The 15,897-nt window shown below is 32.0% G+C and overlaps 4 protein-coding genes across 11 annotated transcripts in view; 2 read left to right on the top strand and 2 right to left on the bottom strand.

Annotated features, from left to right (window-relative positions):
• The first annotated feature begins 815 nt into the window (after positions 1-815).
• On the top strand, positions 816-8,603 carry LOC105152994 (maestro heat-like repeat-containing protein family member 1). Its single transcript, XM_011067590.2, has 22 exons — positions 816-1,452; positions 1,558-1,703; positions 1,785-1,993; positions 2,107-2,273; positions 2,346-2,637; positions 2,787-2,993; positions 3,070-3,160; positions 3,225-3,377; positions 3,451-3,594; positions 3,683-3,981; positions 4,066-4,591; positions 5,072-5,229; positions 5,313-5,397; positions 5,470-5,657; positions 5,741-5,999; positions 6,084-6,261; positions 6,375-6,568; positions 6,650-7,033; positions 7,108-7,425; positions 7,484-7,834; positions 7,907-8,076; positions 8,156-8,603. Exons 1-22 carry the CDS (start codon positions 1,410-1,412, stop codon positions 8,343-8,345), a joined length of 4,752 nt encoding a protein of 1,583 aa, XP_011065892.2. The 5' UTR covers positions 816-1,409; the 3' UTR covers positions 8,346-8,603.
• LOC105152993 (uncharacterized) lies at positions 6,299-11,775 on the bottom strand. Of its 7 annotated transcripts, none has more exons than XM_011067586.2 (9): positions 11,677-11,775; positions 11,119-11,318; positions 10,828-11,041; positions 10,490-10,606; positions 10,258-10,427; positions 9,382-9,581; positions 9,072-9,261; positions 8,859-8,992; positions 8,483-8,779 (listed from the first exon to the last, which is right to left on the bottom strand). In XM_011067586.2, exons 2-9 carry the CDS (start codon positions 11,272-11,274, stop codon positions 8,608-8,610), a joined length of 1,353 nt encoding a protein of 450 aa, XP_011065888.1. In that variant the 5' UTR covers positions 11,275-11,318; positions 11,677-11,775; the 3' UTR covers positions 8,483-8,607. The 7 variants fall into 7 exon arrangements, with proteins under 7 accessions (XP_087266355.1, XP_011065888.1, XP_011065887.1 ...); XM_011067585.2 differs by lacking the exon at positions 11,677-11,775 and adding an exon at positions 11,518-11,657; XM_011067589.2 differs by lacking the exon at positions 11,677-11,775 and adding an exon at positions 11,518-11,657 and having other exon boundaries at positions 10,490-10,570.
• A 112-nt stretch (positions 11,776-11,887) lies between these two features.
• Atg12 (Autophagy-related 12) lies at positions 11,888-13,493 on the top strand. The gene is made up of 4 exons (XM_011067584.2): positions 11,888-12,027; positions 12,643-12,834; positions 12,921-13,057; positions 13,143-13,493. The coding sequence occupies exons 2-4, from the start codon at positions 12,666-12,668 to the stop codon at positions 13,263-13,265; spliced, it is 429 nt and encodes a 142-aa protein (XP_011065886.1). The 5' UTR covers positions 11,888-12,027; positions 12,643-12,665; the 3' UTR covers positions 13,266-13,493.
• Positions 13,494-13,570: 77 nt separating this feature from the next.
• The window catches only part of LOC105152991 (cilia- and flagella-associated protein 52), a 29,120-nt gene continuing 26,793 nt past the window's right edge, over positions 13,571-15,897 (bottom strand). For both annotated transcript variants that reach the window (XM_087410223.1, XM_011067583.2), the window contains 4 exons: positions 14,848-14,993; positions 14,557-14,708; positions 13,922-14,484; positions 13,571-13,818 (listed from right to left, as the gene is read on the bottom strand). In XM_087410223.1, coding sequence (XP_087266349.1) covers positions 13,571-13,818; positions 13,922-14,484; positions 14,557-14,708; positions 14,848-14,993 — 1,109 coding nt within the window. The remainder of the gene's footprint in view (positions 13,819-13,921; positions 14,485-14,556; positions 14,709-14,847; positions 14,994-15,897) is intronic.

Genomic DNA, 15,897 nt, shown 5'->3' with positions numbered 1-15,897 from the left:
TCTTAGATTTAGAAAAAGATAAAGAATAAATTGAACCGAGAAAATATTAATTTATTGTATTTGCAAATTCTGCAGCTTACATAAATATTTCACATTAATATTTGCCTTTTTTCATAGGTCAATGGTGAAGAACATTGCTTTCTTTATTGTTGGTGTTAAAATCGCCATTGAATGCAATGGGATGACGCTAATGCCAGTCTCCGTTTAAACTTATCATGAATCCATCATAAAATCCAGAGAACTGTCTGAATGTTCCATCGGTTTCTTGCGTCTTGTACACCGATTACAATCATTGTAGGAATATATTCAATTTTATCTGTATTATACGAAACTGTATATTTTGTATTTGAAACACATTTGTTAAAGAATTGTTAATAAATAATGTACAATATTTGTTATTGCATTTGCGATATTTAATATGACTTTGACCTCTAATCAATCAATTATAATTTCTGATTTCACAAATGTAAGAATAATTTTGGTTAAATTTACTATTTATTTTTTTCTTATTTAGAATTAAATAAAAATAAAAAGTAAATTAAATCGAGATTAAAATTAATTTGGTGAAACCGAGTTTTAATTGATGACTGGCAGAATTGTTTGCAATAAAGTTTCGGACTGCACAATTTATTGTCTTGAATCTTTCTTTTTATATCAAAGGACAATAAGTAATTCTATTTACATTAATTAATGATTTAATTAATGACATTATTCAATAAATTAATCGCCAGTTAAACTAATGTTCTTTTATTCTAGAAATTTGTTTTTGCGACTTATATTGACTTAATTATCGAAGTCTCGCCTTATCGATATCGCCTTATCGATAGTGAGGCGATTGATGTGGCGTAATTAGGGACAAATTTCTCTTCAACCAAATTATGATTTTAAATACTGAAAAAATTGCGCTATTTGCGATACTTGTAATCAGAAGAATTCATTTACAATTTGATGTAAAACAATATCTTGCAAGAAAAAATAAATAAAATTTCTGATATCTGCACAAGAGTGCAGTTAACGTGCAGATAATTTTATTTATTATAATATTTTAAAGATTAAATTGCAATATCCAACTCTTTAGTAATTGTTGTACTTTTGTAAGAAATAAACTAAAAGAAGTCTCGTGGCACAGTATTTCTTCTAGGAGGAAATATGATAAAATATACAGATATGTATTTGCACCGTGGATGAGGTACAGTTGAGAGGTTAATTTACAATTTTTGCAAGTTGTTCAGGGGAACCACCGCAGTAAAAAATGGATTGCATTAATTGCGTGTAATGATAGAATAAATACTTTTGTCATTGCATGGGACGACGTATGACAAGTGATTCTTCAAATCTAATGTCAATAAAAATATAAGATTTTAGAAATATAATATTTCTCGTCGGAACCTAGCACTGGATTTGTAAACATGAAGGAGGAACTAGAAGAGAATTATAATTCCGAGTTACCAGGTAGAAATATAAGCAATTAGAAGCAAATAAGTTTAAAATTATTTTGTCAGTTGAATAGCAGTTTAATAAATGCTTGCTAAATAACTAAAATATAACCATTTTCAGCTGTGATTGGAGCCTTGTTAGATACTTTAAACGACAAGAATCAGGATGTAAAACAGTCTGTGATCGAATCGATTGAAAGAATAAGTAAGAAGAATCCAGAAGTTGTCATCCATGCTGCTATATATTTTTGGGAAATGCATAAAAAGGTTGATATTTATCATAATGTATATTATAGATTGCTCTTATGTATGGTATCATGATTGTTATATAATTGTTGCTATTCAAAGATATCCACAGAACACATGGGATCCTTGTTGAACATAATATCTAGCATATGCAAACATTCAACTACAAGTTTAACTGTAGATCTAGTAACGTCTCTCGCTGAGATAGCAGTGAATGAGTTAATAGGAGAGACTGAGAATGAGGCAGCCGAGTTGTTGATTGAGCTTTGCAAAATACATTGTATGCAAGCTACAGGTGGACTTTTAACTAAGTATGCCCTTTTGTAATTATAAGTTAACTTATTTGCCATAAATACACTATAAAAGTTGAATAGGCTACTGATCTGCTTTAATTTATTGATAATAGATAATTATATATTTGTAGATTGGAACCTGGGGTAATTCCTAATCCTGCGATAGTTTTTACAATAGGAAAACTCGCGGCAGCCAATCCATATGGAATGCTGTCCTTCATTAAAATAACATTGACTATCATGTTACCAATGTTGAATCAAATACGTGAAGAAATTCTCAAACAGGCAATTTGCTTCAGTAAATATTCATATATTTTATCATATTCCTTTTAAGCTTAATGAAACTCTGACTAATTTTTTTTATTTCTAGTGATTTCTAAATTTTGCGAAGCTATAAACGATTATATCATGAATGGAGAAGACTCATCTCTGGGAATTAATAAGCAGACATTTGTAGAAGAAATTTGCTCTGTTTTTGATTTTTTAATAAACAACTGGCTGAAAACATCTCGCGATTCCAAATCAACGGAAGCTATTTTAACAACACTCGTGCCTATGGTATCTTTGCTGCCTGTGCAACAAGATAGTGAGAGAATTGTAAAATTGATACCCGTATGTTTAAATCTTTGTAGAAAGCAAAATGTACGTTTAGTTGCTGTAAGGTGAGTTTCATAATTTACAATAAGTTTATTTATTCACTGTAGATCGCATTTTTTTAAATACTTTAATAAATTTAATGAACGTTTATATATATATATATATATATATATATATATATCTTTTTTAACTAATAATATTATAACATTAACAGAGTTATAGCTATGATTTTAAGTTCTGTTGAGACTGAAAATGACAAAGAGGCAATTCGTGCATTTATGGAGATTATTCATCAAACTTTATCCGAATTTGTCAGTATTTGTCCTTTTGAAGCAGCTCGGGATGCGGTTCTTACACATTATGAAGTGCTGCAGTGCTCCAGATCATTGGTTGTTTTGTATCCTGAAGAAGGTCTCGATAGGTAACGTTTTCATATTTCATTAAATTATTCATGAAATTGTGAGAGTTTTGATCGCTCATTTTTTACTTTCTTGCAGAATCTTGCAGCAGTTGAAATCACCAATTGCTCATCAACGTGCCCGTGCTTTGGTAGTCCTCAGACATCTTATAAATACTCTTCCACCAGAGGTACAAAAATATGTAATTTTATTAATAAGTATATCATAGTATAATATGTATATTGTTTTATTAGGACGATGGATCCCTGCAAAGAATTGCACTTAGCCTGCAGGAGTCTCTTGGAGAAAATGGTGCGCTCCAGATGGTCGGTGCTATAGTGGCACTCGCGGCACGGCCGACGTTTCCTTTATTGCCGTCACAAAGGGCTAAATTTGTTCGTTATATGGTACATAAACGATGTCCAAATTAAGAAAAAATTAAAGAAAAATAATTGAGAAATTAACTTTGTCTTAAAATAGGTGTCACACTGCGAAATAAAGAGTGACGATATGGAAGCATGTTCCGAAGCTTTGTATCTGCTCGCAACGACAGTTGATGGTGTCGAATCTTGGCTATGGCCGTGTTTGATAAGTGCATTGCTGGATTCGGCTTGCATAACATCCGTAAATAACAATTCTCTTTATCTAAGAGATGTATATTTATGATGTATTAAATTTAATTCAATTATTAATACTCTTTTTTTGTTAGTAGATCACATCTGTGCTACGTTCACTGTCTCCATTAGCGGTAAAAATAATACGTGATAAAAACTCTTCAACAAATGAGAGGGATTTTCCTGGTACAAAAGTCTTAGGCAGATGCCTGGAATTGTTAAGCAATCCGGTTAATCGACCTGCAGTAATAACCTTTTTAAAGTCGGCAGCACCTCTGATAGGTCATCAAGTGAAACCTTATTGGGATGAAAAACTGCACGAACTTTCGCAGGAATTTTTACATGGTAGAAGAAACTCTCGAAAAAGCTCTAAAGAAATGAAAGCTGCCATGCAATGGTATTTAATATATATTTTTATATCCAATTTTATTTATATGTATATCTATGTTAATAGCTATTTTTAATTTTTTTTAATTTTTAGGGATTTAATTTGGGAAAAAAAGATTGTAGAATGGTTAGAAGAGAGCGTGAAACTGGAAGGAGAATCATGGGGTACGAAACTCGCTGACGAACTCGCTTTGAAAGTAAACACACTGGGTGTAGCGCCGCTTTTGGCATCTACCTGTAACAATAACGCTCATATCACTCTGCTCGTCGAACTTGCGCGTTCTCACGGCACTACCAAGGAATTTGCACGAGCGGTTGGCATTTGTGCCAAACGGCATTTGAGTATCGTGCTGAAATTAATGGAGGAGTTTTGCACCGTCGAGGATGCCAGGAAGGCTCCTGTGAGATTATTAGGTTTTGTGAAGGATACGAAAGCTGCCGCTACCGCTGAAGCTGCAAAAGCAGGTTTATTGCAGTCTTACGCCGAAATTGCTCAGAAAGGGGATCCGCAGGAACTTTTCCCTGTTTTCGAAAAGCATGTGTTACCGTGGACTATTAAACAGTTGCAAGAATGCAAGGAGCTGTCTACAAAGGAAGCAGGATTGTCAGTCTTGGAACAAGTAATTTAATTCAATTTTAATCTTTAGAATGTTATATCACCCTGACATTGATAATCACTTTAGGAAAGATTGTTTTATGGTTATGTAATTAGACTATCTAGAGGCTTTTTTTCAAATTTGTCTACAGTTATCTTAGGAAATAATAACTGTATAGAATAATTTCTCATTGTCTTCTCTGATAAGCTTTAGATAAAATCAAGGCATATATGGAGTATGACTATCAATTCATTAGTTTCGCAATTAATGAATTCCATATATATCTCAATTTTAATAAAAGAATAAATAAATCTGAATGTAAACTATTAGAATCGGAACGTTACATTCCAGATGTTATTATTTAAATGACTTAAGATATCATTTATCCTAAGTCATACATTTGATATTCCTTTCAGACTTATCCTCTTTCTTCCTGCAAGTTTTTTACACACATATTAAATATATATATTTAAAATAAAATATTCTCTACTTTTTTATTTGTAGGTGGCCAACGCTGTTCATCCTGTCAGATTACCCGAATCTAAGGGCCTACGTATGAAAGCTACTGCTCTAGCCACTCTATTGGGAATTTTACAGTCGTCGACGGGATATAGGCCATTGCAACTCTATCCGGCGATATTGAAAGCAGCAAACTCTTTAATGTATTTTATTTAACAATCTATTTATTTGATGTTACGAATTGATGTTAATATATATATATATTTTTTTTTTTACATTTTCACAGATGTATACCGCCAGTACTAAATAATGAGGAAAGACAAATTTTCCTTGGCGCAGTATTGGATAAAACGATTAGTGCTAGTTCAGAGGTACCAAATTCAGATTACATTATCATATATTCATTGATTATTGTTGTAATAATATTAATATCTTTATCTTAGATTGCTTTGCAATTACATCCAGAAATAATGCAGCAAGTTATAGACGAATTGGGGACTGTATCCAGCGAAATTGTATCCGATTCAGCGGACGCGCTATCTGAGTTGGTTGACATATTGTTACCTTGGATGCAATCCAAATCGATTGTGGAAAGAAAAATTACTCTATTGGTGCTGCATATAGTGCTTCAGTAATTATTACAATTATAATCATACAAATATATCTCACTTTATTATACAAATATATTTATAACATGTACTGTTTCTTTTACAGATCTTATTATAATTCTCTGAAATATACATATCCAGGCGGTAAGTTGGATGCTGGAAAACTTGTAGGAAGAACTTTATGCTGGTGTGCGGATACTGAATTTGCTTTGAGACCACTGGCGATAGATTGCATGCTTCTCTCTTTGGATATTGCAGCCCGTCATCGGCATATATCACCTGATAATGCCTTGAGTGAGGACATACAACAAATAAAAAAAGAACTTATGATCGAAGACTCGTCGGTACCTTACGGAACCATAGAGGTAAGTTGGTACAATTGAATGATGTAAATAATCACGGCTAATCTTACTATGATAATGAAAAATGGAAAAACATTATTGTTATAGAGATTGGCTAATGCGGTATCGCAGAAAATTCCTAATGGCGAGATAGTTAGCTTAGCAGAGGGTTTGATAGAAGGCTTGTTATTCTATGGAGAAGCGAGTTTGGTAGCAGGCATAGCTCTCTCGCAACATTTTCAAATTAAAGGTTCAGAGATATCCAGAACCGATGTTTGTTTAGTCGGTATGTAAAGTGTAAATTATTCTGTCACTAATCGTAATTATTTAAAAATCTTTATTCAATTTTACAATTTTTTATATTGCTGACAAAATGTTTTTTCATTATTTATGTTGTAGAAAGTATTATTGCGCAAATGAGACAAATGGAAAACGCGAACTGTAGATATACTGCAACGGTGGCTGTAGTTTCATTAATGAAACATCATCCAGAAGAAGTGATCGAGTATCTTTTGTCTCAACCGTTACCACTGGATCCGGGCACCGCATTGTGCTGGAAAGAAATTGGCAATAATGACTTTCTTGGACCTCGAGTAGGTCCTATCTTTCTATATACGATTACATAATCGTTTATACTTTTCGTTATAGATATAAATCATAATATTTTTTTTTAGGCTTTGGATATATTATTAATAAAACTCGAATCCGGCAATTTATTTTCTGATATTCCTCTTCCGTCTATGCATTCTGGACGAAATAATATCGCATCTCTCTCATCCTTGGCTGCTATCATAGGCTTAAAGCATTTTCTTGAATCGCCGCATGTGGAAAGCTTAATTACAGACACGCAATTAGCGGGATTGTTATCAGTCCTTCTTAAATATCTCTCGGGCTGGTTACATGTCGAAGCTCCTGCGTCGGTGATAAATACGAAGTACGGATACGTACCGAATCGAGCAGCGCAAAAGATAAATCCTCATACGGAAGTATATTCTATTTTAACTAACATATTAATAATTATCCAACCGAATGCTGCATCCAATTTGCCGATGGAGACTGTACGTATAAAAGCATTTTACAAATTTATGATTGTTTTTACTTCAAGTTAATAATGTAAATCTTTTGTATCTAGGCATTTGCTTCCGAAGCACAAGCCGAAGAAAGCCTGATATCAACTGTACGAATATTGATGAAATGTATATCAACTAAAAGCGAAGTTCTGTCAAACATGACGCAATATCTGGGTAAACTGATGACTAGCACGATAGCTATACAGCGAGCGGTCGCTGCCACTTTTTATTCGGAATTGATTGGCAAAATAAATTGTGGAACTATATGGCTTGATGCCATAATTAACACTCTGCACGATGCTAAAGCCGATTCATCGTCTTTAGTGCGAAAACTCGCTACCATCGGACTTGCTAGAATAGCCTACTTGGATCCGAGACAAGTAAAGTATTCTTCTTCAGTATGTATTTTCATATACTGACATAAGTGTTGTCTTTTAGGTCGATGAATATTTCGACAATTGCATGGAAGCCTTACTCGATGGATTGGAGGAGACTGCCGGTGGAGAAGGCGGTGCTGAAGTAGTACTTGAATCGTTACGTGGCCTTTCAGTATTATTATCGGTTCAATACAAGAGACCTATTAGCCCGCGAGTGGTGCTGGCCTTGAAACCATTCATCGAGAAAGAAAACTGGGAAATGAAACTTGCTGCCATAGATGCTTTGGGAGCGATAGCTACCAATTGGCAGAGATCAGTTGCGTTACCGGATGATGATTTGATTGATCATCTTCTAGGCTGTTTGCCGTCTTTGATAATAAGACTGGAAGATTCGAATATAACAGTAGTTAAGGTATGTCTATTATTGTAAAATGTTATTTAGAGTTACTTGTTCAGATATTTATTTATGCCGCTTATGCAACAGACTACACAGGAAACCTTATATAAAACTACAAGTATCGTGCAGAATGAGAAATTATTGCATGTAATACGTATTAATTTGGGACCACAAGCGAAGTTTAGTTTCGAGAACTTTTCGAAAGACTTGATAAACTGTTTGAAAAAGGAATTTCCACAAAGAGCTGAAGAATTAAGGTATACCGTAGTGTATTTTTTAATTCAATTAAATATTAAAAATAAGTGTGTACCCTAAGTTGTATTATCTTTTTGACAGAAACGCCGTTGTCCGTGGTTACTCTAGATCGGAAAATTATCATACTAGAGCCACATCCGCGCTGCTCTTAGGGTTATTCGATTCTCCAAGACCTGAAGATGTACAAAGACTGTTACAACTTTTACGTGATAGAGAAAGTATTGTCAGAATGCGCGCTTCGAAAGCCCTTTCATTTTGTTTTACACTTTAATGTAGATAATTTTTCGATGTTTTGTGTAGAGATGAATTGAGAAATATTTTTAAAATTTTAAAACCTTTTGAGTTAAATTTTATTCTTGTGATATTGTAAAATAGATTTTGAAAAGTCAATTTATTATAAGCCATATTATTATAGAAATGTTTTATTGTAATTATGATAGATTTATTAGATAGAACACGTGTAAATAGACATTTGTTAGGATCATGTGGGAAGACATATTTGTAAATGAATTGATACATTGTTGTTTAATTGATTAATTGATTTTTCTCTTCTCTATCGGCACTTCATGTGCAATGTACGGTCTATGTCCTGTATACGATGAAGGCAACTTGTCATAAATAATATTTAGTTTATTTTCATTGATTAATTTTCTTATCATATGCTCTTCTTCTGATATCTCTTTGCTTGCACAAGTTTCTAATTCACTATAAATAATTAATTATTTAGCCATATAAGATTTTTTCTTTATGGAAGAGAATTATTATAAGTACTTTTTTTACATACATAGCGCTCTTTTTAATTTTTTTATCATAACAAATATCATCTACGAGAAAAGAACGACTTTGCATACTATCCCATTTCCTAGCAGCTCCTTGAAATCTCACTGGCAAACGAGATATTATTTGTCGATCAATTTCCTATAAATTATTCAATCTATTTATAATTGCTACAAAGCTTATTGCAAATTTACAATAGTTGTATAAAACAATATAATACGGGTTTTTGTTGTTCTCTTGCATATCTCTTTGTATATAAGCAAGGATGTTTTTTAAAATCGCCCCAAATTTCCTTCGCCGCTTGATCTATTGTTGTTTGGTATATAAAGTCGATCATTAATTTTCTTTGATTTTTATCTCGTATGTTATCTAAACTTACACTTGGCACCATATAACTTCTTGGCCTTTCTCTAAATCAAGATTAATATTCCAAAAATTTATGTACAAATATATGTGCACAGGATACGTATGAAAATTATCAAATTGATCTCGTATATCTTATTAAGTTGACCTTGTATTCAAATCATTACTTTATTATGCTCTCCAGATATTTGTCTCCAAGAATACGTTTTTTTTCTGTCGCTTTTACATCGATACTGATCATATTTTTCGGCTCCCACAGTGCATTGAATGCAGGACGTTTTGCATAGCTCAGGTGTTCCAAAGTATCATGAGCTGTAATCGTGCATTGTGGTTGTGATGACGTTGCTGATTTCATCTTCGCAAATCTCTGCAATAATCTACTAAAATATTAGATACCTAGGATGCAGAAATTCTAGATTTTTAAAATTCGTGATAAATTAATTACATCAAATAATATTAATATTTATATATAGCTGATTCTTAATGGAGTATTTCTGGTTTGCATAATCGATGAATGAAAGATTTAAAATAAAAATAATTAAAACATTTAAAACATTGATTAAAGAGTGCAATCTACATAGCTACGAAAATGGCAATTGTTTTAGTGCGTCCCAAATAAAAAAACATACTTTCATATAATAATAGATACATAATGATATATGTGATATGTAATTACAAATCTGTAATTGTGTGAAAAATGTTGCAAATTTTTAATATATATTCTATATAATAATAACTTTATATTATTCCAATTTGTTTTTCACATATGCATAATATATTCGTATAATAATCGTATATCTAAAATTGCATTTATAATCCTCTTCTTCCAACATAAAATACTTTATATTATATATGTACATTACACTTATACTATATATATATATATATATATATATATATATATATATATATATTTAGCAATGTATTTTTATAAAAATTATATATAACAATATAATGATACACCCTCGAACATCATTAAGAATTTATAATATGTAATAATAAATACGAGATAATCATTTGCTATGTAACTTTTCTATACAAACACTCAGTTGTTGAAGACGATGAAGTAAATGGCGCATATTCGCATTTGATTGTCGGAGACCTGACTGCTCGCCACCCACTTCCTGTCGTTGACCTAGCTCGAAGTGTAGTCTAGTCAAACGTTCCTGCTGCTCTCGTATTTCCGTCATCTGCTCCATACTACAATCTTTTCCTATAAACAATTATCGATCTCATTAAGTATTCTATTATTTATACATCATGAATTGTACCAACCAAATGCTCGTAAATTGCCACTGTGAAAATCTTCTAGCAATTGTAGCAAAGCTTGCTCCATATGGCGAACGTCAGGAACCTCTGACAGAAAGCAATGGTGTTTGCATGGCACCACGGCTTTGTATAATAATACCAAAACAAAACCAAAAGATGTGAAACTTAAATATAAGATTTACACAACAAAATCATAAATTATAAAAAATTAAAAAATTATAACAAAATATACAAATGTATACAAATATATTTATGAAAAGCATGTGAAATAGAATTGGAGAATAAAAGAAACTGAAAAGATGAAAAATTATTGTACTTAAAATGATTTCTAGAGCCTTAATTACCTTTGTGCTGTCTTACAATTCTCGGTGGATCAGGCCGATTAGGCCTCTGCTTTTCCTTTTCATTAAGATACGTTAATCGAGATTGATTGCCAGTATAACTTGAAGCATTAGCAGCGCGACTGGAAACCATGGAGCCTTGACTCGTCCCTTGGCCAGAGCTTCCTTTGCTAATAATTGGCGATGTTTGTGCGTTGTTTTCCCATAATATTTGTTGCTGCAAAAATATCAGATAAATAATTATATTATTGTACAGTTGTCAAAATAATGGGATCAAGATAATTGACGTCGTACCGATATACTGGAATTATGAACTTCAGTTTTGTTCGGACGATGAGATCTCGCTGGCGTCGATGGAGGAGTAGCTTCTCCTCCATGACTGAGTGGCTCTTCACATTCTTCTTCTTGAACTAACTGCTGTAATTCTCCACACCCAGCTGCTTCTACCATGATGATGAGAAATATGTGGTATCCGTAATTGGAAGAATTATTATCTGTTCAAATAATCATTTTATTTTTTAACGTTACAATATACATTTTTGTCTTATATTTCAGATAGTAAAAAGTAAAATAATTTGCCTAGTATAGAATACTCCCGGTGTATTCTTCACTTTAGATGTTCTATCTGTCGATAAAAAAATTGAAGGCTACATATTTAAATGTATTAATTACCATATTGTAATTACTATTTACCTTTCGCTTCTTGTACACGTTAACCTCATTTGCAGATAAAAAAAACTTTTATTTCTTTTTTCGTAGGAAGACACCAAAAGTTTTTTTTATAGACTATAGAATTGTCACTTCTGAATCATGATGAATAAATATCAATAAATATCTAGATAAGATATGTACCTAAGATGAAAGTGTCCTAATCCCTATTGTTGTGATGTGTTTACGTGTCTAAAGTTAGGTTAGGTAAATATGAGACCTATTTCCTTTGAAATAGTGTACACTTTAGAACTTTAAGTGAAATAGATATATATTTGACATTTGGCGAAAGCAAGAAAGAAAATTCTAGTGCAGCTTAGTGCAGAAATAAAAGTCATACCTATTCAGTGACTTCAGTGCGTCTATTTGGATACCTGGAGTAATCAGCTGTTCGCGTTGTGAAACTGCAAAGTATAAAATACTATAAAACATAATTTTTTGTTTCTTGCCGATTCTGTATCGTCTATTTTATTTCGCCTGAAATATCGTGTGAATGTAAGTTTCTTGATATCTATATATATGTATACTGAATACAAAATTTGTCTAACAAACATTGTTATTGTTGTTAATTGTGTATATTTTATTAAATTAACTCATATACTAATTTTATCGAATAAAAAAGTAAAAAAAGAATAATTAATTTTTTTACTGTGGCGCTTGCTATTCTGATTTGAACAAAAATATACAAGAATAACATACAATTAAAAATGCCATTCTGGTTTGCAACAGTTCTTTAGTTGCTAAAAGCAAAAATTACATTTTATTAAGTAATATAACCCTTTAGTGTATAGCTTGTTCATTTCTTGAAGAATTCTCGATGATAATCAAATGATTATATTATAACCTATACATTTATTTTAATGTGAAACGAATGAATTTAAATTAAAAATATCAATACAATTCATTTAATAAACGATTTGTTGAAAAGATATGTGAAGAAATATCAATTAGTTTTTACTGAAGTATTTTATTAATTAAGCATACATGTTTGTTGATAAATAATAAATTATTGATTTTACTTTTTACTTTTCTTAAATATATTTACTAGTAAGTATTTACTAGTAATATATATTACTATAATTATTGAATTTTTTGCTTTTATTGTAACAGATACAATAAGATTACATTGTGTCATGGCAACCAAGGAAGAGGAGAGAGTAAACAGTACAACTACTGATGCAAAGATTGAAGAGACACCAGATAACTCAACAACGGAAGATCCACCAGCTAGTTTAGAGACGATCCCTGAGGGAAACGCGACACGAAATGAACTTCAGACAGCACCAAAGGACAAGTCAAAGAGTATGATTTCATCGTCATTTATACAATTTTACAAGCATATAACAAGATATATTAAAAAAAATTAATTTTATATTTAAATTTCATAGTTGATATACTGCTGAAGGCTACTGCCAACGCTCCAATTATGAAACAGAAGAAATGGTCAGTTTGTCAAGACAATCCTATCGGACGGATCTCTGAATTTATAAAGAAGTATCTCAAGCTGGATCCCAACGAGAGACTGGTGCATTGAAATATTCCTTTTCAATTTCTTTTGCCAGTACAATGAAGCGATGATGATACTAATATGATGAATTTTTATTTTTCAGTTTCTCTATGTTAATCAGACATTTGCACCTGCTCCAGATCAGACAGTCAAAAATTTGTACGACTGCTACGGTGCTGACGGAAAGTTGGTTATACATTATTGTAAGAGTCAAGCGTGGGGTTGAGATTTATTAAAATTAGCTTGCCAATATTAATTTTCCCCGATAAAAAATATAAGTTGACACGAACATTGTGATAATTCTAGTTTTTCTATTTATTATATAATTTTTATTTATGTATAATATAATTACGATTATAATTATGATACCTTTTATCATTGTTTTGTAGAAGAATTCTTGCTGAAATTACGCATTTGTGTTAAAAAGATATAAAAACGCCACAGTTTTACTGTACGCGTTAATCTTTTAATATAGTAATATCGAAACCCCGAGTATATAAATTAATTGATTTGTCACGAAATAATTGTGCATTATGTTTTTGACGTAATGGATCTTTTGCTGGATGAATCTGAAGATTCTTTCAATTTTTCCATTGTTCTTGTTTTGCTAGATGGTCCATTATTCTTTGTGTCCTTACATCGACATTGATTCGGTGTGCTTGCATTTGACTTGGAGCTTGTCGAGCTCCGCGATGTACAAACAGGTGTTTTTTCTTCGCGAGTTTCTTTTTTAGAACCTTTACTCCGATCAGAAGCAACTAACAGCGGCTTCTGATTACCTATCGTTAATAAATCAGCAAATGTGAATTGCAATAAGATTTACATTGCTCTGATAAATCTCTGTTTTACTTTGTCATATATTTAAGAATATAATATACTTACTTGTACATGATGAACTAGATTTTTTAGACGATCGTGCAGTCTGATTCACCACGACACTTCCATCATTCTCTGCTTTTCGCGCAGATAATTTAACCGCATCCTCGTCGGGCACGTTACGTATCGAGGCTCTTTCTGACTTATCCTCTTGAATTGGCGCACTTTTTGAATCCTTTAAGATCTCGGATGGACGTTTCCATATTATAATTGTTCCATCAGCGCTTGTTGTTACTATATACTTGCCGTCCGTACTGAACTTACACGCGGTGATTATCGCGGCATGGGAGGTACCAATGTAGGTGAGATCCGCGCTATTATACTCCCAGATCTTGATGGTACAGTCGTTGGATCCGGTAACAAAGCATTGACCATCCGAACTGATGTCTACGCAATTCATCGTTCCGGCGCTCGAACCTTCAATTTCTCGCACTAGCGAACCGTCCAGAGTCTCCCAATAGGCGATCTTCCGATCCGTGCCGCATGTCAAGATCTGAATGCCGTCGGGCGTAAATTGTGCCATCATAAACATCGTGTTTCCTATGAGAACGTGTTTCCTGGTGCAGTGTCTATTATGAAAGAACCCGTTAAAACTCACTCTTACACCAACTTAAATAATGTTTTTTACAAGCGAAACTTACATTATATCCCAAACAACGCATGTACCATCCGTACTCGAACTTATTAGATCCTCGTTGTTGCTTGAGACATGTAAAGATGTTATCGGACCTCGATGTTCCTTCAGTATATTAATCAATCGCTGCACGTCAGTGTTTATATCCCATATACGCACCTGGAAATCAGATAAGTTTCATGTTAAACGGCAAAATTTATTGGTATTACCTAATGCATAATTAATACGAATAGATGTTAATTTTTCAGCAGGAACAGAATAAGCCAATCAGATTCGATTGAGCGAAGTAATTAATCACCTGGCCATCGCAGCCACCGCTAATCAGCGTAGTATCGTCATTCGTGATGGCAATCGTCGATATGGCTTTCGTATGAGCGTTATGAATAGAAAAAAATAAGTCCCCGTTATGCGATGAGAACGCTCTTATTATGCCGTCGTTCCAAGCTGAAACATGTAAACAATACAAATGTTTATTTTAGTTTAAACACGAGGCTTGTTCTTTTTCGATGCCTTAATTCTAAACTTCTTGCATAGTATATCTTTTTTCTTTTTCTTTTCATTGTAGAGAAAAAGATAAAAAAATGAACCGCGCAAGAAGTTCTGAAATATAGAAAAAAATTCGATGATTCGATAGCATGCATTACTGTACAAAAATTATAACGAATTGCAACCGTTAAAAACCTTTGAAACATAAACCTTTGAAACGAAGTTTCCCGGTGAAAAATTTTTCATGGATGAATATGTCTAAATATATATAAACATACATAAACATACATAAATATTCATAAACATGTATAATTATATATGAAATATGTCCATAAATATTCATATATCCTTCTTTCTTTAGTAAAATTACTTTTTAGTGTAACAGGAATAATAATAGTAATGTGAAAACATTAAAAATAATTAAAAAAGTAATTTTCGCACTATTTGTTTTAGAAAAAAATCAAGTTTGAAGAAATGTAAAAAACTTATGTATAATTATATATGAGCAATTTATTTTTTTACATTTTTCCAACCTTTTTTTTTTTAAAACAAACAATGCGAAAAATACTTTTTTAATTATTTTTAACGTTTTCACATTACTATTATTATTCCTATTACACTAAAAAGTAATTTTACTAAAGAAAGAAGGATGTATGAATATTTATGGACATATTTCATATATAATTATATATGTTTATAAATATTTAATTAATTATTTTTTATGTTTTCACATTAGTGTTTTATGTACTCACATTATTTATATTATACTAAAAAGTAATTTTATAAAAGAAAGAAGGATGTATAAATATGTACGGATACATATTTCATATATAATTATATATGTTTATGAATATTTTGCGTG

The sequence above is a fragment of the Acromyrmex echinatior genome, chromosome 10, assembly GCF_024713525.1.
Source record: "Acromyrmex echinatior isolate Ae372 chromosome 10, ASM2471352v2, whole genome shotgun sequence".
Classification (NCBI taxonomy): Eukaryota; Metazoa; Arthropoda; class Insecta; order Hymenoptera; family Formicidae; genus Acromyrmex; species Acromyrmex echinatior.
Note: the sequence above shows the minus strand (reverse complement) of the source record. Positions and strands in the feature narration are given on the sequence as shown.